Here is a 23699-nt window from a genome sequence, read left to right as displayed (position 1 = left end):
GAATTTCGTGAACATGTTTCGAGATGAACAAAATAGTTTTGATCCTGGCTTCACGCTTCCTGATTTCTATAAACACGCTAATATTTCTAATATTCAGTTCTCGTTGTTTTCTTTTAGCTGCTTGTGTATTGATGTACTGTTTAGAAACTGATAGAGGAGGTATGTATGTTACATTTTATCGTACGTATTACTTTGTATCTGCGAAAAGCACATTAGTACTTTTAGAAAGGGAGATGATGCATGTATTGCTTTTGAGACAAACTAATAGGTATGAGCTCCATAAAGACAAGCTAAACAAATATATTAAATAACAATATATAAAGTCTGACAGCTGTCATCTTCTTCTGGTCTTTAGATTTATGCTGGTCTGTTACTGTACTGTCAGGCTGATTCCAGTGGTTGATTATGATTAGTATGTGTTATTATGGTGGGGTTGAGTTAGTTTTGTGTTGCTTTATTGCCAGACTGACACTTATTATAATTGATGATATTTGTTAGCATTAGGCACAATCCAAAATACATCATTAGAGAATAATTACATTACTGCACAACACAACACCAGCATGTTTACAGGGAATCAGAAATGATATTAAGTTTGTTCAGACTGTGTTCCTCTGCTTCTCTTTGGCAGGCGCCTGAAGAACCCACAATGCCTTATTTTGGCTCAGAGGAGACGGTGAAAGAGCTCAAGCGAGCTCTGGCCAATCCCCACGTCCAAGCAGATCGCCTTCGGTACAAAAACTACATCACCAAAGTCATCAGGTCCGTCTAGTGTTCATCTGCCTTTTCTGGTGAAGAGAGGACTTTCAAAAGCACCAAGCAATGGAAAACCTGGAAATATCAGAATAACATTTTATATATTTAAAATAAAAAATGTAGAGTTTTCCGGCCTGGAATACTTATGGAAATTAATAAAATCTTAAAAATCATGGAAATATCTATAGATAGATATACATATTTCTAGTTGTGCTCAGCTTGTAAATAATTCATCAGCTAGATATTGCTTGTGTAGCATGTAGAATATAAACTTTTGAGTCGGTTCTGAATTAATCAGTTTAACTGGTTTTCAAAAAATGTTTAATGATTTATTAGCTATGACATACATTATTTCTTATCCAGTAGTTTTTATCCATCAATCACACGTGACTGGAAAAGTCAAAAAGTGTGGGCATCCCCATTCCCTATAGTTAAAAATATCATGAAGTAATCTTGTATATTCTAAGCCTTCTGAAGAATATATTTACAGTATTATGTTTTAAGCATGCACAGCAAGTGTGGTGTTTCAGTGTGGACGAGAAACTTTTGGAAAAAGCTAAAAAATGCTAACCCTAACCCTAACTATTTTTAAATGTACTGTAATTAATGTAGATATATCCTGAGACACAACTTGTGAATTGTTGACAAAAAAATCATAAAGAGACTTCTCAGGCTGTTGTTTGTATCTTTGTAGGTACATGACACAGGGTCTGGATGTCTCTGCTTTATTTATGGACATGGTAAAAGCCAGTGCCACGGTCGATATTGTTCAGAAGAAGCTGGTATATCTGTACATGTGCACCTATGCCAGTGACAAGCCTGACCTGGCTCTACTGGCAATCAACACCCTCCGTAAGGATTGCGCTGATCCCAATCCGATGGTGCGAGGGTTGGCCCTAAGGAACATGTGCAACTTCAGGTTTGTATGTCTGGCATCATTTGTTTGTGTCTTTCTAGACCCAGAATATCAAGCCATCACCTAGTGACCTCATAACAACCACCCAGAACACCACAACAACAGCTAAGCAAGGCCACAGCAATGATCCAGAACACTGCAACAATTAGCCTTGCAACACCCTAGCAACTATCCAGGACACCTTAGCAATCACTTAGCAACACCCTAGCAACCACCCAAACACTGCAACAAAATCTTAGCAACACCATAAAAAGCCTCACCCTAGCAACCATCCAGGACACTTTAGCAATCATTTAGCAACATCCTAGCTACCACTCAAAAAACCAACAACTTAGCAACACCCTAGCAACCATCCAGGACACCAAGGTAATCACTTAGCAACACCTTAGCAACCATCCAAACATCTTAGCAACACCCTAACAAGAAACATCCTATCAACCACACATGACACCCTATCAATCACTTAGTAAAACCACCCAAACACTGCAACAGCATCACAGCACTAACCTAACAAGAAACACCCTCCCAGGACACCATGACAATGTCAAAACGTCAACAAGAAATGTCCCAGCAATGACACAGAACACCACAACAGTTGAGATGGTCCTCACTGCAGAACACGAAATCCAGGGGGAGGAGTTGGATCCAGATCCAACTCCTCCCACCTTACATATACCTAAACCTACCCATCTCCACCCCCTGATCCCTAACCCCACGCCTAATCCTACCCATCTCCACCCCCTGATCCCTAACCTCACCCCTAATCCTACCCATCTCCACCCCCTGATCCCTAACCCCACCCCTAATCCTACCCATCTCCACCCCCTGATCCCTAACCCCACCCCTAATCCTACCCATCTCCACCCCCTGATCCCTAACCCCACCCCTAATCCTACCCATCTCCACCCCCTGATCCCTAACCCCACCCCTAATCCTACCCATCTCCACCCCCTGATCCCTAACCCCACCCCTAATCCTACCCATCTCTGCCCCCTGATCCCTAACCCCACCCCTAATCCTACCCATCTCCACCCCCTGATCCCTAACCCCATCCCTAATCCTACCCATCTCCGCCCCTGATCCCTAACCCCACCCCTAATCCTACGCATCTCCACCCCCTGATCCCTAACCTCACCCCTAATCCTACCCATCTCCACCCCCTGATCCCTAACCCCACCCCTAATCCTACCCATCTCCACCCCCTGATCCCTAACCCCACCCCTAATCCTACCCATCTCTGCCCCTGATCCCTAACCCCACCCCTAATCCTACCCATCTCTGCCCCCGATCCCTAACCCCACCCCTAATCCTACCCATCTCCACCCCCTGATCCCTAATCCTACCCATCTCCGCCCCCTGATCCCTAACCCCACCCCTAATCCTACCCATCTCCACCCCCTGATCCCTAACCCCACCCCTAATCCTACCCATCTCCACCCCCTGATCCCTAACCCCACCCCAAATCCTACCCATCTCTGCCCCCTGATCCCTAACCCCACCCCTAATCCTACCCATCTCCACCCCCTGATCCCTAACCCCACCCCTAATCCTACCCATCTCCGCCCCCTGATCCCTAACCCCACCCCTAATCCTACCCATCTCCACCCCCTGATCCCTAACCCCACCCCTAATCCTACCCATCTCCTCCACCCCTTAGATCTGGATCCAACTCCGCCCCCTGGATCTCGTGTACTGCAATGAGGTGCTACTGCAACAGTTGGCCTTGCAACACTATAACAAGCAATGCCGTATCAACTACCCAGGACACCTTGGAGATCACTTAGATCACCCAGAACACTGCAACAACATCTTAGCAACACCCTAACAAGAAACAACCTTGCAGGCATCCTGGACACTTTAGCAATCAATTAGCAACACCCTAGCAACAACAAAAGACACCCTATCAATCACTTAGTAACACCCCAGCAACCATCCGATTACTGAAACAGAATCATAGCACTAGCCTAATAAGAAACACCCTAGAAACCTCCCAGGACACCATGACAACATCCAAGAGATGATCCAGCAATGACACAGAACACCACAACAGTCGGCCTTACTACTCAGGACACCTTGGAAATCACTTAGCAATCACCTAGCACCCTCCCAGAACACTGCAATAGCCTAGCACCACCCTAGCAACCACCCATGACACCGTAGCAATCACAACCTTTTGACCTTTCAAAACACCACAACAACAGCCTAGCATTACCCACTGGCATCATGGCTGTGAGTTTTGCATGAACTTTCTTTAGAAAATTGTGCCTAACAACTAGGGCTGTAACGATACACGATATAAAATCGAAATCGCGATACTCAGGTCCACGATCCTGTATCGCGATGTGAGAAGGCAGAATCGCGATCACAACCCTTCCAACTCCCAGAGTTATCCTTCCTGTCCAGAACCAATGCTACCACATCTTTAAATTACTATTGGTATAATTGGAAGTTAACATTATAAAATACGTAGACCTACACCACAAAACTAGTTGAGGATAAATTATTTAAAATTTGGCAATTTCAGCGTTATGGATGTGAAATTTGCAGCCAAAACTTGAAATATAAATTCTCAGAAAGTGCATTTAACACCAATATATTGACACTTCTGTGTATATATCCATAGCCTACCCCCTTAATAAAGTCCAGTACATGTCCAGACATTAGAAAAATATAAGTCTACACATGCATTTTATATTTAATATGAGGGAAATACACATGCGTACACGGACGCGACACAAAACTTTAATTTTTAGGTGGCAAAAAAAAATATTTTTTATAATTCTGTAAATTACACTGTACAAACTAAAAGTAATAGGCTACTAGGCTACCCATCGGATGAAGGAGGGTTGGCTCTCCCCAGAACATAAAATATTCGTTTTGTTTTACTTTTCGTGTTAGCATTAGTATTAGCAGTAAAAAACAATTTCGTGACAGTTCTCTGGAAGCGGCACTAAAACTTTCAGAGACCTCAAACAGAAAAGCACAAAGACTTTCTTTAAATTGAATTTCGTTTTGTATTAATTGTATTTCAATTTTGATAAATGTTTCATCAACCAATTAAATAAGTAGTAAATATAGCAGACAGATAATCACGACACAGAGGGGCCGGCGCGTGAACTGGAGCTCGTCTCATATGAATCGAAACCCAGTGTATAAGCCTATAGACCTGAGAAATATATCTACCGGTATATTGAAATGTCTACTTTTAAACGGAACAATTCAAAGCGAAAGAAAAAAGACTGCTCTCTGCTTATGTAATCCGTATGAAAAGTGCATTTCTCTCTGGCGCGTTCACTACTGCGAAGATCGCGAGTCAGCATCGCAACTTCGTCTTTGCAGCAGCTGACACTGACAGAAAACACTAATAAACAATTAAATGTCTCCTAGCTATATTTGACATATTCATAATCATTACTTTTGCCGGTTCTTTGTGTAAGCTTATAGGTGCTTTATTGACAGTGCCAGCCTTACGTTACATGAACGTGTCACCACCGCATCAGCACCGAAAACTGGAGATTTTTTTAGACAATAATCGCACAACCTATTTGATATTCTATAATTAAATACTCAGTGACTCATCCCAACCAACTATTTAAAAAAAATTAACTTGTAAGCGTCTTTTTACATGTTACATATCATGCGAGTCGTGACTACCTTTCCATGTGACGCAAGCTATTTGAAGAACGTGAAGAAACATGGAAATCAACCCAGAGATTGCGGACCCTCCCAATAGCCTACATTTCAGTCAGCAGTATGTCAACATTTCGGCTACACGGTGGAGAACAGGGATGGCAATCGTGTAATCTACAAGATCCACACAATTTGCTGTAAGTGTTTTAATAAGCTTCCTCAATTGAACGGCAACACGTCCAACATGCAGATTTATATCCTACGGAACCATCCCGAAATCAATTTAGTTGGAGCACAGAACACAACCCAAAAGCAGCAGCCTACACTGCCTAGTTTAGTTTAATAATTTGCATAGTTATTATTGTTCTTTGGTGTTCAGATTATACAGGTTTTTCCTAATGTTATTTAATAAAAATACCAGTATATATATATTTTTTTCTCTCAAAATCTTTTTTTTCACCCCAAGCCCCACCCCCGTGACAGAATCGCGATACGAATCGAATCGTGGGTCAAAAATCGTGATTCGAATCGTGGGTTTGGTGTATCGTTACAGCCCTACTAACAACATCCCGACGGCCTGTTAAAATCACAGTAAGGCACAGCCTAAAGTGGAATATTTCTTGAATAAATCCTAACAGACTGTATCTGCATGATTAATTGGCCTGTTTTTCAGAATGCCAGGAATGCCAGAGTACATAGAGCAGCCCATTGTTGCAGGTCTGCGAGACAAGGCCAGTTACGTAAGGAGGGTCGCTGTGCTTGGATGTGCCAAATTGCACAGTCTACAGCCCAACACAGACATAGGTAGAGCCAAGTGCTCCGTTTATCTGAATTTAAACAGTTGATAAGAAATGTGCTAAACATAATGTGATGATAACTGTTGCTATCCTATTTTGTTTTGGTTAATACATGTGCATTGATGCACATGAATACATGAACTGAATGATTTGGGTCACACTGTTCCTTTAAAGGAATGTTTTAAGTGCAGCGTCTGTGACGAATAACAGCATGTCAAACATCCTTAACTGAACAGAACATTTCTTCAACATCACATACTTGTAGATAACCTGTTGGCAGGGCTCCACACTGAGACCTAATGGTCGCATTTTTCAACCTTTTTTCCTGCCGGTGCAACTAAACTTTGTTAGAGGTCACGTTAGTGCGACCACCACGTTTGCCCACCTGATAAGAGCTGCCTTTTATGTTGCGTATGAGAAACGGCGAATGAAACAAGAGTGAAACGAGACTGCGCTACTCGATTGAGCTGTGCTGCACGGACTGTTTATCAGCGCGGAGCAATAATAGGCAACGCAACGCGAGCTCAGAACAGGTTTACTTGCGGGACGATCTCGAGCACGCGGCACCGCTACAACACAGTGGAGTTAATTCAACACAGAATTAACAACATTGCAGCGAGATCTATTGAGAAGCATTCAATTTCGGCGCAGAATTCTCTGTTATAAACCACAGACCAAACAGCGTTGACATAGAAACCAGGAGGAACATTGTGCCATGAATGAACAAGTTATAGAAGGCTTTTCAGTCCACAAATCACCAACATTCATGGTAACTGTAACCATGGTATTGTGGCAGAAATAGTCGAATTGTGTTGTTTTTTTACATTATTAATCTGAGGGTTCGTACAACCTTTTAAGAGTGAAATTCAAGCATTTTGCAAGGGCTTTCAAGTGCTTCACACTTTTTCCAGCACTTCAAAGCTCTAAATATTATGCAACTTTCCAATCCTATTTTCCAATATTATCCAAAATCCTAAATATTAGCCAAATTATTTTTGAATGTGATGATTTGAAAAACTAAATGTTTAAACATAGGAAAACTAAAACTTTGTAAACAAACACTATTATTTAAAAAAATAAAAGACACAAAATTACCACTATAACAGTAGATGGCAGCAGAGGACCACTAATCGACTTATTAGCCATTTCCACTCCCTAATATATGGAAAAATGTAGGACGTCATAAAAAACAAAAACCTTTTCTTCAAATTTTGACTGAATTACAACGAAAACAAGTAAAGAGCGCTCCTTTTATAATCACTGAAGCTGTCGGTCAGTTCAGTATGATACTATACAAGAACAATGGTACATTTAATAAGAGTAGAATATTTAAATTTTTCCCTGTAAAAATGTGGGTATTGCACGTTACTGTTGTTAATAAAAGTTACTTTTATCTGCATCTCAACTCAAGCTCAGTGCTTAACTGTCAAATGTGCATTTCCAAGAAATAAACTTGTAATGTTATTAGTAACTGCACTTACTAATGCAAAACGGTAGTAATTGTATGCTTAAATTACCTTTATGTTTAAGCCTGCCCACCCTCTCATATGTATGTTAGTCTGGAGCGCTGTTGGATCATCAAAAACAGGCCAAAACAAGGAAATCCAAGTTTGTTTATCACCATGATACTAAACAGCAGTACAATACTGTGGTATTCCCTGACTTTTCTGAACCTTCAGTGTGTTCATAGCCTCAAGGGCTTTGAATAGCCTTTCTATAAGGGTCCAGTTTATGTCTTTTACATGATGAATGTACAGTAGAGCATCTGAATGAAGTCTCTTTGGAGTCTACATAAGTGTCTACATTTTTGTCTTTTAGATGGCAGTATAGTGAACGAGCTGTATGCTCTTCTGAGGGACCCAGACCCTGTGGTTGTGGTGAACTGTCTTCGTGCATTGGAGGAAATTCTCAAAGATGAGGGTGGTGTGGTTATTAACAAACCCATTGCTCATCACCTTATCAACAGGTGTGCCATTTTTGCCATTACGTTTAATGGATCGTTCATCCAAAGAATGTAATTTTGTCATCAAAACTCAGCCTCATGTTGTTTCAAAAGAAAAAAACGTGTCACATTCTTAGAAATGAGCTCTTTGTATTCATGTTGGTTTCGTACAGTATGGTTATGTAATAACATATGTAATAACATTTTCCTTATAACATTTTCCTTATAACATATGTAATAACATTTTCCTTACACCTTAAATACAAAATATTTTTTACACTTCCTATTCATAAATATGGTTACATTTTTGCTGTGTTATTTTACTATTATTCATATACTATTATATTATTTATATTTTAGTTTACATTTTAACTTTAGTTTAAGGTGTTGTAATTTGTGTATGTGATTTTGCCATTTGTATTGGTTTTATTTTATATGCATATTTTTCTATTTAGTTTTTATTTGATTTAATTCAAATTTCAGTTTTAGTCATTTTAGTACTTAAACTTATTTATTTCAGCTATTTGGCAACATTTCTAAGCTTTTTATGTTACTAAGGTAAACAATGCTGTTCTTTTGAACGTTCTTCTGTTCTTCAAAAGAAGACAGTTTCCACAAAAATACTAAGCCACCAGTTAAATATGGAGTTTATTTTTCATGTACTATTTATATTTTAGTTTATTTCATTTTTTTCATGAGGAGAAAAAAGAAAAACACAAATTTCTTAATGTAATCTGCAATTAACAGGTTCAAAATGACAGAAATTAATACCTTAAATATAAAGTCATGCCTTTAATTAATTCTTCTATATAAAAGGTGTATCTAAATTCTACATATGTGGAAATTATATATAATGTAACTTCAATTTATTGAAATTACTGACCATGGTTTTTAATAGTTTTAGTTAACAATAACAACCACATTATATTTTACAACCACATTATATTTTACCACCCGAATGCTAACAGCATCACGAATCATGTCATTGACCCATTTAGCAGATTTTCTAATGACGGACTTTGTGTTTGTATGTGTTTTCTCTTTCAGAATGAAGGACCTGGACAGTTGGGCTCAGAGTGAGGTCCTCACCTTCCTGCTACGCTACCGCCCTCGTAGCGATGACGAGTTGTTCGACATCCTCAGCCTATTAGACGCCTTCCTCCAAAGCGCCCACGCTCATGTCTCAGTTTCCACGCTCCGTCTCTTCCTTCATTTAGCCGCCGCCCACCCGGCTGTGCAGGCCGACGCCCTCCTGCACACAAGCGCCCCCCTGCTGGCCACGTGCGGTTCTGCATCACGTGAACTTCGTTTCGCTGGGCTCTGCCACGTTCAGCAGGTCATGCGGAGTCAGCCGGGCCTTTTCGGCACACATTACAAACGCTTCTTTTGTGGTTACTCTGAACCGAGTTACATTAAGTTTCGCAAGATGGAGATCCTGGTGGAGCTGGTGAACGATGAAAACGTGGCTTTGGTTTTGGAGGAGCTGAGAAGTTACTGCACTGATGTGTCTCCTGAGCTCGCCCAGGCAGCCATTGCCGCTATAGGTAACACATCTCACAAATATACGTTACAACAGGGACTGTTACAACTTCTGTTTCATGCTGACTTTAAAGTTGTGCGCATTGTGTATAGTTTACAACCCTGCTTTGGGGGATTTCATTACTTTTAGTAATGCACTATAAATATAAAAAAGAAATGGATCAAATTTATTTTTCTAAAAAAATAATTTAAAAAACAACAATGAGCATCAAAACTTTTGCCAAAATTTTTTCCCTCGTTTTTCAAAAAGAGAAAATGATTCGGTAACTGGGTTGCACTCACTGATAAAAAAAAAGAAAAAAGATTTGCATGATAGTTTTTCTACATTTAATTGATTATCATTCCAACGTCAATTATTTGTCAGAATTATTTTTATAATTTTGTTGTATTTTAATTGTTAGATACAGTTGAGACCACTGAGGTGGGTCAGGCCAAAATCACCATTAAAGGGTATTAGTACAGAGTTTGACTAAACCTAGCTGCTTCATGCTAGGATATAATAATTTATCTAACAGATTTAATCAATCTTACTCTTGGGGATTACTCTATTTGAAACTATATTGTTTTCAAAAAAGTAAAGGGACACAATCTGGCATCTTTCAGTCGCTCATGCCGACTCTCACTAAATATCAGGGGTAAAATGTGAGGACACACAAGATTTTTATTTTTTAAAGTCCAATGAATTACACTAACCATCTGTTTGTCATTTTAAAAGTAATTGAATGCGCTGCTACATATATTAGATTAATCTCATCGGTGTGATTTGAACGTGCTTTTGCGCTTTAAAGCTTGTCACATATCACAACTATTCAGTGTTTTCAACCACATCATCTTTATTTTAGGTTTCAGACATTTAAATACACATAAGTACTAGCAAAACAATTCATTTATAGTTTGTAAAATACACACTGATGTCTATGGAAGTGGCAATAACATTCCTTTCAATTATAAATTGACAACGTGTTTTATTCATATCAGATACACATTGTGTAAGTAATTAAGTTATTCTGAGTTTACGTTTTTCTTTTCCAACTTCACTGGCCACTTACTTATTATTTCTGGAGAAGTGGATGAATTGACATGTTGTAAATCCGACAGATCCGATTCTCTGAACTGCGGCGCCCATCTCGCATTAAAGATCAGCTAACATGATCATTATAAAGGTTTTTAAATGACAAAACACATTCACACCTCGAGAAAGAAAAAAACTCAAAATTAACCAGTTTTCAAATACAATAAATCTAACAGATGCTAACATTGTGTTCAATGATGTTCATCACATATCTCTGTTAAAATCTCTGAAAATGTAGTTTAGGGTTTCATGACCCGCTGCGTTACTGGGGGTTCCCTCAATACGTCATACTCCAGGATTCCCCTGCAGTCGGGACATTAAATGCTTAACGTAGCTTAATGGACTAATACAGTGATATAAAAGACCAAACTCGCTCCTTACTGGGGATGTAGGCTATACTATAGGCAACAAATATTGTCACGTGTGTATCTTACTTCTCACTGCTGCTTCCTGATGATTTAGAGCTGCGGTTCTCAAACTGGGGTATGGGAGGTGACAGAGGGGCTACGCAAACAAAATGCTGAGTTTTGCCGTTCATTTAATTCTACCCCACCTTAAAACAACATTAAAACCTTGTCATGTGACGTCCTGAATTGCTCCCTTCACCCATTTTGGTCCATATCCGAATATGTATGCACAGTTACTCCTACTTCAAAATAACGGTGGTTCACATGTTGGTCATGGTGCTCTTTTTGAACTTGTTGTTTGGCTTAAATTTTGCTTGTGAAGTTAGGGTGTATTTTTTCTATGGTGCATCGCAATTTCCTCCCCATCATCATTTCTGCAGGTGACAGTCCCGTTGTAGACTGGGGTGGAATATGATACGAAAAACTAAATGCAAACTATGCAACTTGGTCTCAATAGTGTTTCCCAGAACTTTTTTCATGAATTCCTTAAAAGTTTGTACTGCCCCCTCAGCAAGACCATTGGATGATGGGTGATACAGACATGCGTTATTTCATTCCTAGACATGAATTCTTTGCTCGCTTCAATGCCAAAACACTGAGCGTTATCAGACACCATCATTTCAGGAATGCCATGTGTCCTGAAGCTATTTCTGAGGCACTCAAGTGTAGTACATGTTGTTACTGCATTTCCTGGATGTGCATAAATCCACTCAGAATGGGCGTTGACTAAGATTAAAAACATTTTTCCTAGAAATGGACCAGCATAGTCAATGGGCCTGTCCCAAATGGCACACTTTATATGCACTTTCGGTCTTGTGGACTTACAATGGCTGCCCAATGCGCGTGTCTGTTAAGTCCATGAGATCCAAGTCCAAGTCCCATTTGTCATTTTAGGTTTCAGAAGGGTGCTCGCGAGTGCCCCCTTTGCGGTTGAAATGCACACTTTTGCCGAGCTCCACAGCAGACTTCTTTCTAACAGTCGAAGTGGCGTTACGCCACTAAAGTGTGGACTCGTAGGAAGACCGCGAGTGTTTAGGTGTCATTTGGGACAGGGGCCTATATGAACTCTTCTCCAAGGCTGTTGTAGAAGACAGAGGGCCCCACAAATGGGCTTCTATCTGTTCTTGACACAGCACAATCTTTCACTCTGGCCTCAATGTCAGCATCTAAATTGGGCCACCACAGGTAACTCCTGGCCAGGCCTTTCATCCTTGACATACCTGGGTGAGACAACTGTAGCTGTTCCACATAATCACGCAGTCTAGAGAGGACAGGATCTCGGGTGGTCCAGTGCTTGATTTGCTGTGATGTTGTCAAAGGACTAACAACGCTGTTCAACGCATTTCCATGGTCCTTGCCTGCTCTGTAAGAAATGACATACTCATATGCCCTCAATATCACTGCCCATCTCATCATTCTCTGTGAGGCCCTCTGTGGCACAGCTTTCAGTTCTGAGTAAAGGTTTATCGTCTGTACAGATCACAAATTTACGGCCATAAAGATATTTATGGATCCCCCCCAAAACACTACATCTAAACCCTCTTTCTCCAGCTGCGAGTTGTTTATTTCTGCTACTGAAAGTGTTTTGTGATACAAACCCAATGGGTCTCTCAGTTTCATCTGCCATACGATGTGCTAACACGGCTCCCACAACGTACGCTGAAGCATCACAGGAAAGTACCACCGTAAATCTTTTATTCTTTTTTTTAAGCATTGTGTATTAACACACAGTTAGACTGCAGCAACTCTTGCTTGTTTGTTCCTCTTTCCAACACTAGGGGACGTCCTTCAAAAACCTGTGCAACGCAGCAAGCAGTGTTGAGAGGTTTGGCAGGAACCGGTTATAGAAATTCAACCATCCCAAATATGCTTTCAGCTCCGTTACTGACAATGCTGTTGGTGCATCCTGTACTGATTGGACTTTTTTGGGAATGGAATGAATACCACTTTATGTCCCAGGAAAATGATTTCCTTTTCCGAGAATTTACACTTTCCCCTTTTCAACCGCAGTACATGGGGCTGTGGTGTCTCTGTACTATACATGGTAAACACTTCTTCGGGCTGATCTTCCTCATCCTCTTGAAAGTAATTTGCCCTCTTTGATTGTTTTCCTCTCCCCCATTTCCAAGCTTTCCAGCCTTTATCAACACTAGTTTCTTGTGGTTTCATTCTAGCAAGCAAGCAACTTTATTTATATAGCCCCTTTTTTTCAACAACAGACGTTGCCCCAAAGTGCTTTACAGAATAATAACATGAAAGTCATACAACAAAACAGACATACATTATTCAAAAGCTAAAGAAAATAAATAAGTTTTTAAATAAGACTTAAAAGTTGTAATCGATGGAGCTGACCTCACGTGGAATGGGAGACTATTCCAAAGTTTGGGACCTACCACGGAAAAAGCACGATCCCCTTTTGATTTTAAATTACAACGAGGTACCTTTAAAAGTCGTTGATCGGAGGACCTGAGAACTCTAAAAGGAGAGTAAGGAACTATAAGATCACTGATGTACTGGGGGGCAAGGCCTGACAATGCCTTGTCAACAAACAAGATAATTTTAATATCAATCCTAAATTTGACCGGAAGCCAATGTCGGGATTGCAGTACCGGAGTAATATCTTCCCTCTTTCGCACCCCCGTTAAAAGCCTTGCCGCTGCATTCTGCACTAACTGTAGGCGGACAAGCAGAGTCTGGGGGAGACCGATATATAAAGAATTGCAGTAGTCAAGCTTAGATGTAATAAAAGAATGAACTACAATTTCTAAATCCTCATTAGATAAAAAATGCTTTACTTTAGCAATTGATCTCAGGTTAAAAAAGCTTCCTTTGACAACAGCACCAATCTGTTTCTTAAAGTTAAGCGATGAGTCCATGATTACCCCTAAACTCTTTACATGATTCTCAGTCTTTAGGGATAAAGAACCCAAATGATCAGGAAAGCAAGATGAGACGGGAGAGCCTACAATCAAAACCTCAGTTTTACTCTCATTCAATTGGAGAAAGCTGCTGGATAGCCAGAGTTTAATGTCACTGTAACATTCCTGTACTTTGTCCAACGAACAGGTATTATCTAGCCTCACAGGAAAGTAAAATGGGAGATCGTCTGCATAGCAATGATATGAAATGCTATACTTTCGAAAAACACTGCTTAAAGCTGCAGTCCGTAGCTTTTTTAAGTTAAAAATAATCCAAAATAATTATATTAAAAAAAAAATATTCTGCCAGTGGTCAAAACTATCTGCTTGCCATAGCTAGATTCAAAACGGTTAGCTTGTAATAATGATTTACGTCACATACGTACACAAAAAGAAGGAGTTTCGGCTAGCCGGCTATACTGCGCGTGACGAGATGTTTAGATGTATAGGCTTTTCTCGCAGCACTTTACATAATTAAACTTATGGCATCCAGAAAGATCCAAACAACAATCATCAGTGTCAACTGGAGATTCAGCAGTTATAAAACCCGAAAGACTTCGTACTTCGGATTTAAGGTGGCTAGAGAAAGAGAAAGAAACCGTCTCATGCGAACACAAGGATTTAAACATCGGCGGGGCTTTTGAAAAGTGCGTGAACTCCGTGTTTTGAAGGGGTTCAAAACGGAAGAAGAGACGGCTTTTTTCTGCTGAACAAGTAAGACATTTCAATAGTTCAATCGTGTAACAGTACGTTTTCTTAATTCACACAGTTATGGAGTTTACTTTGTTGTGCCTTTCTCGTTTTGCTATTATGGAGAATATGAATTCTGAACTACACAGGTAACCATAAAACACATTAAATTTAACATTAGTCACCCAATGCTGATGTGATGTTGTTAACATTAACAATTTGAGAACAAAGAAGGCTATAATTTGCACGGTTGCTGTAAATCGCGTTGATTAAATCTAACGAAGCTTATCATGTCGAATGCTTTTTCCCCCTTAGTTGGTCAGAATAAAAATGGATGTTACTTACTTGTTCAGAAGACATTTTCTTATGAAAATTCTTATGTTGGTCAAACTTTCAAAAAGTGAATCTGTGATTCTGTATGACAGTATCCACACAGCGCGGTGACTGACAGCACCACTCGCCTCAAAACACTGTGTTCATCCGCGCTGTTTCATGCCGATTTACAACCCACGTAAAGATGATAATTCCGCGAATCACTGCAGTTACAGATTTGGAACAGAGAGATGACGACAAAGAGGAAAAGCTACGGACTGCAGCTTTAAAGGAAGCATGTAGAGCGAAAACAGCAACGGTCCCAAAATCGACCCCTGAGGGACACCACAAACTAAAGGGGCCAATGTGGAAGAGAAGTCTCCCAGATTCACAGCAACTGTCCTGCCTTTTAAATACGAAGCAAAAAAAAATCTACATACTGTTTCACATGTCAGATTTGACCACAATTATAAAACTTTTCCTTGGCAAACTTACAGTCTTTCGGCCATTGGTTACTTCCAACTCATCGATAGCACTTTCCTGTAACACTCGACTTACTTTTTTCTCCTGTGTCCATCTTGAAGACAGTGGTACCCAGTCGATTTCTTTTATCTTTGTGCAAATCTGCCATATCCGTATTAGCAGCTTAAATAGCCTGAGCTTTTCTTTAGGTCCGTCTCGAACGATAGTCCATCTTCAGGCAGTTATCTCCGTTGTATGCTGTCATCATTAACACCACACACTAATCTGTCTCTCAGCATAACTGTGAGCGTGTCCCCAAAATTACAATCTTGTGCAAGCTTTCTCAGTTCGGCCACATATTCTACTATACTTTCATCAGGGCGTCTGTTACATGAATTAAACTTCCACCATTGAACAATTTCGCTGGGCTTTGGATTAAAGCGATCTCAGCAAACTCACCAGTTCCTCATAACCCTTTGATCCTGGTCTCTCAGGAATTAATAAATTCATCATCGGTGTGTATATCTGCGCTTCAACACAGCTCAAAAATATCGCTAGTTTTTTTTCTCTGGTTCCTCAACATCATTTGCCACGAAAAAAATGGTTCAATGTTTTCACAATACTCCTCCCATGACTGTGACTTCTCATCAAATGGAGCCATGGATCCCAACATGGCGTTTTTCTGTGCGTTTTTCTCTGCTTTTAACAGTGCTACAGCCCACAAACACAATGTGCACGACAGAAACATGTCTGTTTTACGCGTTATTTTCAACAAACCATATTATAGACTCGTCTGCAGTTTTAAGATGAACGCAGAGCAAGTGCGTGCCAAACAATGGGTGTAGAAGGATACAGGTTACACCCCTAATGGTTATATTTATTAAAATCATAAATGGATGATGCTTTGGGACAAGTTCATTTGTGTTCATTTGTGAGAAGTTAAATATGACAATTAAGGCCCTAATAAATATGACCCTAATGTCCATGTGGAGTAATCGGGGAGAACAGAAACAGGAGTGATGAACTAATTAACAACCTAGGAGACTAAACTAAGTTAACTAGGGAACTAAGGAAAATGGGAACACCGAAACAGAGCATACATGTCACACAAATCTCTTGTCCCATAATGTAAATCATAGTTGAATTATTTATCATTGCAACTTTGTGCTAAAATCACTATTACTTCTAAATGTATTATGTAACAATGTTTCTCTTTTCAAGGTCGTATTGCACGAACATACAGTGAGAAGTGTCTGGATATACTGACCGGACTGCTCGCGTTGAAACAAGATCACATCACTTCAGGTATGAGAGAAATCTGAGTCACACCTGTGCTTGCTTCTGGGGTTGTATATCTTTGGAGGTAATGAGTAAAGGAGATAGTCTACCTAAGGTTCCCCCCTCCCTAAAGGAAGTACTGTGTACTGTTTGCTTTCCACAAACCTTTTAGTAGGTGCTTTCTCCAGCCTGGCAAAAAGCTTTGTTTGCTAACCAACATTATCAGTTCTCCTATCGTACCTCTAATCTGTTGCTTTCTGCTTCCCTGCGCGTCTCTGTTCAGCCGTGATCCAGACGTTCAGGGATTTGGTGTGGTTCTGTCCTCAGAGTACAGCTGCTGTTTGTCAGACCGTTGAGGCCTGTGTTGACAATCCTCAAGATAGTGAGGTGAGATCATTCACCTGCTTTCTATTTTGATCAGACACAACAAGCCTTATTCTGCTTTTCCTTCACAATCCCATCCAACTCATCCATAACAAAATGGGAAAAATAAAAGAAATGCATACATTGGCAAATTATTTATTTGTCTGCTAATATAATGTCAAGAATTTCAGCATAAGTCGTGCAATCAAAAAGCTTTTAAGATCATGAGAAACACTAATTCAGTCAAACTTTTCAAACCGATGAATCCTGGTTCACCATTAGGTTTAAAGGGACCCTAAAAATGATGTTGGTGATGTTAAAATATAGAGATTTTAAAGGTTTTGGTTTAAACTAAGTTGAGAGCAGAAAGCTCAGTTTTGCTAAACCTTTACAGAACACTGATCCTATCACATCTGGACAATGGAAGCATAGTTTATGACCCATAAACATATCACATATCCGACATTTAGACTCAGTACCGCATCAACGTGTATGTCTGGGACAAGGGTCCTTCGGATCATCACCGATTCAAAGTCTGTATGTAGAGGTTAATACATTTATCTGCAGAAATTAGTTTTACATGCAGAACACTAGCTAAAGACCCACAAACACAATGCAGCCTATCATGCGGTCTTCTGAATATTAATTTTAAAGTCGACATGAAACGGAAGTTGTGATAGACTTTTCTTTCCTATTGTGACGTACAGTATATCCGAGTGAAATGGCTTCTTGAACAAGAACAAATGTAGGGCGGAGCTTGATTTTGTCCATGAGGAATTCATTGGATGGTTGTGGTTTGCTATTGAGTGGTGCATGGATGACGCATTTTTTGTATGCCAAAACGCGGAAACGAGTTAGCATTTTAGCACTTCCGGTGCCATTGTCTCGAAGTTAATGTTTTTTTTGTTAAATGGCTGAAATAAGGTCTGTGGTGAACACAAGCTCAAGATACTTTCACGTTTTATTCTACGACATTAAATCAGTATCACCCCACTCATGATTTATTTAAGCTGTTATGTGGTTGCTAACAAGTGGCTAAATGAGACTACAGAGGCTGTCAGGGACATTAAACGTCATCACGCCGAACAGGTAAACCCAGTCCGCTTTTACAGCCTCATTTTGCTTAAAATCGCACTCTTACAAACCTTGAAGTCATGTGAGCGTCGTGTAGTTCATTTCCAGCCTACCTTTAGATTTGTACTCCTAGCGACTGCATTTAGGCTTCAAAATTCATAAAAGCTGTGTTTGTGAAAATTATTTTAGACAAAACGTGTAAGTATCATAAACTTTTGTTGATCACAGAGCTTGTTTTTGCTATAATCGAAAAGCCTATGGAAAAATCCTATTGAGTTTTTGTCGAGGGAGCCAGTGTGATGCTAGCTTCCCGAATTGGTCTACAAACGTATGTCATCCCTGCTCAACTCTATTGGTGGATCTCATGTGAGTGACAGGTTATTGCCCCGCCCTCACGCCAGTAAACACGTCATCAGTGCATACTGCAATATTCCATACAAATGAAGTCCATTTGATTTCATGGTGACTTTGCTCCGGTTTCACAGACAAGGCTTAAGCGAGTCCCAAACTAAAAGGCATGTTTGAGCTGTTTTAACTGAAAGCATATCTTAAAATATGTCAGTGCCATTGTTTTGTCTCGAGATGCACATCAGTAATGTTTTTTTTTTCTAAGGCACATTTTTAAAAGCTACTGAAATGTCCTTGAACTAAGACTTGATCCTGGCTTAACCTAAGCCCTGTCTGTGAAACCAGGCCTTTAACAGCTGATCTAAACATCCTAAAATAAAGTTTTCGTTACATATGTCTGACCTATCAGAGAAGATCAAATCCTTGTCTCGTTTCTCACAGGGAAAACAGGCTCTGCTATGGCTTCTGGGAGAGCATGGTGAGCAGATCAGTAGCGCCCCCTATGTTATGGAGGGCTACATAGACGGGCTGAAGACAGAGCTGTCCTCGGCGGTGAAGATGGAGCTGCTCAGCGCCTCCGTGAAGATGTTCCTGTGCCGTCCTGCTGAGACGCAAGACATGCTGGGCCGTCTTTTACATTACTGTATTGGTGTGTAAAACATGTTCACAGATAATTTAGTCAAGTAGAAGCACCATTGGACAAAACTAGCTGTGTTTTTCTAGCTGAATACAAAAACTTTTGACTGTAGAAATAATTATAGTCTCTCTCTCTCTCTCTCTCTCTCTCTCTTTATATATATATACACTCACCTAAAGGATTATTAGGAACACCTGTTCAGTTTCTCATTAATGCAATTATCTAATCAACCAATCACATGGCAGTTGCTTAAATGCATTTAGGGGTGTGGTCCTGGTCAAGACAATCTCCTGAACTCCAAACTGAATGTCAGAATGGGAAAGAAAGGTGATTTAAGCAATTTTGAGCGTGGCATGGTTGTTGGTGCCAGACGGGCCGGTCTGAGTATTTCACAATCTGCTCAGTTACTGGGATTTTCACGCACAACCATTTCTAGGGTTTACAAAGAATGGTGTGAAAAACATCCAGTATGCGGCAGTCCTGTGGGCGAAAATGCCTTGTTGATGCTAGAGGTCAGAGGAGAATGGGCCGACTTATTCAAGCTGATAGAAGAGCAACTTTGACTGAAATAACCACTCGTTACAACCGAGGTATGCAGCAAAGCATTTGTGAAGCCACAACACGCACAACCTTGAGGCGGATGGGCAACAACAGCAGAAGACCCTACCAGGTACCACTCATCTCCACTACAAATAGGAAAAAGAGGCTACAATTTGCAAGAGCTCACCAAAATTGGACAGTTGAAGACTGGAAAAATGTTGCCTGGTCTGATGAGTCTCGATTTCTTTTGAGACATTAAGATGGTAGAGTCAGAATTTGGCGTAAACAGAATGAGAACATGGATCCATCATGCCTTGTTACCACTGTGCAGGCTGGTGGTGGTGGTGTAATGGTGTGGGGGATGTTTTCTTGGCACACTTTAGGCCCCTTAGTGCCAATTTGGCATCGTTTAAATGCCACGGCCTACCTGAGCATTGTTTCTGACCATGTCCATCCCTTTATGGCCACCATGTACCCATCCTCTGATGGCTAATTCCAGCAGGATAATGCACCATGTCACAAAGCTCGAATCATTTTAAATTGGTTTCTTGAACATGACAATGAGTTCACTGTACTAAAATGGCCCCCACAGTCACCAGATCTCAACCCAATAGAGCATCTTTGGGATGTGGTGGAACGGGAGCTTCGTGCCCTGGATGTGCATCCCACAAATCTCCATCAACTGCAAGATGCTATCCTATCAATATGGGCCAACATTTCTAATGAATGCTTTCAGCACCTTGTTGAATCAATGCCACGTAGAATTAAGGCAGTTCTGAAGGCGAAAGGGGGTCAAACACAGTATTAGTATGGTGTTCCTAATAATCCTTTAGGTGAGTGTGTATATATATATATATATATATATACACTCACCGGCCACTTTATTAGGTACCCCATGCTAGTAACGGGTTGGACCCCCTTTTGCCTTCAGAACTGCCTCAATTCTTCGTGGCATAGATTCAACAAGGTGCTGGAAGCATTCCTCAGGGAGTTTGGTCCATATTGACATGATGGCATCACACAGTTGCCGCAGATTTGTCGGCTGCACATCCATGATGCGAATCTCCCGTTCCACCACATCCCAAAGATGCTCTATTGGGTTGAGATCTGGTGACTGTGGAGGCCATTTTAGTACAGTGAACTCATTGTCATGTTCAAGAAACCAATTTGAAATGATTAGAGCTTTGTGACATGGTGGAAGTAGCCATCAGAGGATGGGTACATGGTGGCCATAAAGGGATGGACATGGTCAGAAACAATGCTCAGGGAGGCCGTGGCATTTAAACGATGCCCAATTGGCACTAAGGGGCCTAAAGTGTGCCAGGAAAACATCCCCCACACCATTACACCACCACCACCAGCCTGCACAGTGGTAACAAGGCATGATGGTTCCATGTTCTCATTCTGTTTACGCCAAATTCTGACTCTAACATCTGAATGTCTCAACAGAAATCGAGACTCATCAGACCAGGCAACATTTTTCCAGTCTTCAACTGTTCAATTTTGGTGAGCTCTTGCAAATTGTAGCCTCTTTTTCCTATTTGTAGTGGAGATGAGTGGTACCCGGTGGAGTCTTCTGCTGTTGTAGCCCATCCGCCTCAAGGTTGTGCGTGTTGTGGCTTCACAAATGCTTTGCTGCATACCTCGGTTGTAACGAGTGGTTATTTCAGTCACTGTTGCCCTTCTATCAGCTCGAACCAGTCTGGCCATTCTCCTCTGACCTCTGGCATCAACAAGGCATTTCCGCCCACAGAACTGCCGCTCACTGGATGTTTTTTCTTTTTCGGACCATTCTCTGTAAACCCTAGAGATGGTTGTGCGTGAAAATCCCAGTAGATTAGCAGTTTCTGAAATACTCAGACCAGCCCTTCTGGCACCAACAATCATGCCACGTTCAAAGTCACTCAAATCACCTTTCTTCCCCATACTGATGCTCGGTTTGAACTGCAGGAGATTGTCTTGACCATGTCTACATGCCTAAATGCACTGAGTTGCCGCCATGTGATTGGCTGCTTAGAAATTAAGTGTTAACGAGCAGTTGGACAGGTGTACCTAACAAAGTGGCCGGTGAGTGTATATGTGTGTGTGTGTGTGTGTGTGTGTGTGTGTGTGTGTGTGTGTGTTTGTGTGTGTGTACTACTGTTCAAAAGTTTGGGGTCAGTAAGATTATTTTGTTGTTTTTAAAGAATGTTCATCAAAGCTGCATTTATTTACTCAAAATATAGTAAAAATATAGTGAAATATTTTTATAATGTAAAGTAACTGTATATGTATTTTAAAATATAATTTATTCCTGTGATCAAAGCTGAATTTTTAGCATCATTACTCCAGTCTTCAGTGTCACATGATCCTTCAGAAATCACTCTAATATGATGATCTGATGCTCAAGAAACATTTCTGATTATCATTAATGTTGAAAACAGCTGCTTCATATTTTTGTGGAAACAGTGATAAATTGTTTTCAGAATGAAAAAGAAAACCATGAGTTCTCGTTCTAGTTTATGTTTTCAGTCTGTATGATTAATCCTGAGAAACTCTCACTTTATTTTGTAATACCTTTGACTCATTTAGCTTCTTGCTTCTGTGATTCACTTGTGATATGTTTTGTCCCTTCGCAGAGGAAGAGAGCGACATGTGTGTGCGTGACCGGGCTTTGCTGTACTACAGACTTCTTCAGCGTGGAGTTGAAGAGACTAGGAAAGCTGTAACTGGACCCAAATCTGATCCGTCCATGAGCGTTCTCACTGGTCGGCAAGAGGAGCCCATTATTCTGTGGGCCTCAACCTTCAACACACTGGGTCCGCTGTCTGGACAGGATTTATGCCTTCAAACTGTCATCACATCAGCCTCCGAGCAGCCGTCCAGCAGTGCAGAAGAGGAGCTGTTGCCAGGTAAGCAGACATCATTTTGTGTGATTTTTGTATTGTTTTATCAATTCATAATTACGGCCCGATTAAAGACAGTGCGAGGACCCTCTTTGAATTGCCCTATTTATTTCAATTAGAATAATAAAAAAAAAAAAAAATTTTTAAAGAGGACCTATTATGCTTCTTTTTTTTTTTATTGCAGAAAAGCATGCCGAAATTTTACCAAATACACATATCGACCAAAAAAAACCTGACTTTCTTTCGTTCTCACAACTTTCTTTACTGTGTAATGTTGCTGTTTGAGCATGAAAAAGTTACAAAGTTACAAAGTCCCTCCAGCGGGAGTTATTCTCTATATCAGTAACACTGTTTCTGAACTCCCTGAAACTCCATCCAATAGTCTTGAGTTTTCTTCCGCGTTGAGCGTTACTGAAATGGCCTCTTTAATTTGAATGACTTTATTTTATTTATTTTTACATCATTTAATTGTGCTTGAATTAAATATAGTTAAAGGATAATATTAAACATTCAATTTTAAGTTTTTTAATAAATTGAATAATAATACAACATCATATAACTGTCTGCCCTCATATAACCTTTCTCTGACTAACAGGGAGTAAAGATGTAACCCTCTCCAGCCCAAATGACACCGAAGAGGAGATCAGTCTATCTCTGGGTCCTCCTCTATCCCATGAAACCTTTGAGAAAATGTGGTTGGACTTGGAGATTCTCCACAGGCAAACTCTGGGTTTCCCTCGACCCAAAACCGCTGCGGATACTTTACAGGCGGCCTTACAGCTGGTGAAGATCCAGACTCTGGCCTTCACGCCGGGCGACACTGTGCCCTGGAAGGCCTACCTGTACACCAGGGGCACTGGGACCCTGATCCTCGCTGAACTGTTGCAGGAAGCCCCGCAGGCCCCTGGCAGCGAAGGAAGCTTAGTGGTATCTGTCAAACAGCAGCCCGGAAACCAGCACACCATTAGAGGTTTTGTAGCGATACTCAAGAGTGTGTTGCAGACTCTTCATTTTGATCATTTATGAAAACCATTGAAGTATTACCACAAGGACAATGGACAATGAATCATCTAATGGTCTCTCTAAACAAAAACAACGACAACAAAAAACTTGCAATAAAATAGTAGTATGCT

General features: G+C 40.6%; 1 protein-coding gene across 1 annotated transcript; it reads left to right on the top strand.

Annotated features, from left to right (window-relative positions):
• Positions 1 to 32: 32 nt before the first annotated feature.
• Positions 33 to 23699, top strand: ap4b1 (adaptor related protein complex 4 subunit beta 1). Its single transcript, XM_056249766.1, has 11 exons — positions 33 to 159; positions 632 to 762; positions 1451 to 1675; positions 5976 to 6106; positions 7918 to 8065; positions 9089 to 9585; positions 16663 to 16746; positions 17003 to 17106; positions 18946 to 19153; positions 22300 to 22572; positions 23162 to 23699. The coding sequence occupies exons 2-11, from the start codon at positions 650 to 652 to the stop codon at positions 23590 to 23592; spliced, it is 2214 nt and encodes a 737-aa protein (XP_056105741.1). The 5' UTR covers positions 33 to 159; positions 632 to 649; the 3' UTR covers positions 23593 to 23699.

This window comes from Rhinichthys klamathensis, unplaced genomic scaffold (genome assembly GCF_029890125.1).
Source record: "Rhinichthys klamathensis goyatoka isolate OS25496 unplaced genomic scaffold, OSU_Roscu_1.1 h1tg000062l_1, whole genome shotgun sequence".
In the NCBI taxonomy this organism is placed as follows: Eukaryota; Metazoa; Chordata; class Actinopteri; order Cypriniformes; family Leuciscidae; genus Rhinichthys; species Rhinichthys klamathensis.
The sequence above is the reverse complement of the archived record's forward strand: the minus strand, read 5'-3'. Positions and strand labels throughout refer to the sequence as shown.

Coding starts and splice junctions, on each gene's coding strand:
- ap4b1 (XM_056249766.1), top strand. CDS start 650: ATGCCTTATTTTGGCTCAGAGGAGACGGTGAAAGAGCTCAAGCGAGCT. Junction 1,676..5,975: donor AGGAACATGTGCAACTTCAG/GTTTGTATGTCT, acceptor CCTGTTTTTCAG/AATGCCAGGAATGCCAGAGT. Junction 6,107..7,917: donor ACAGCCCAACACAGACATAG/GTAGAGCCAAGT, acceptor TTTGTCTTTTAG/ATGGCAGTATAGTGAACGAG.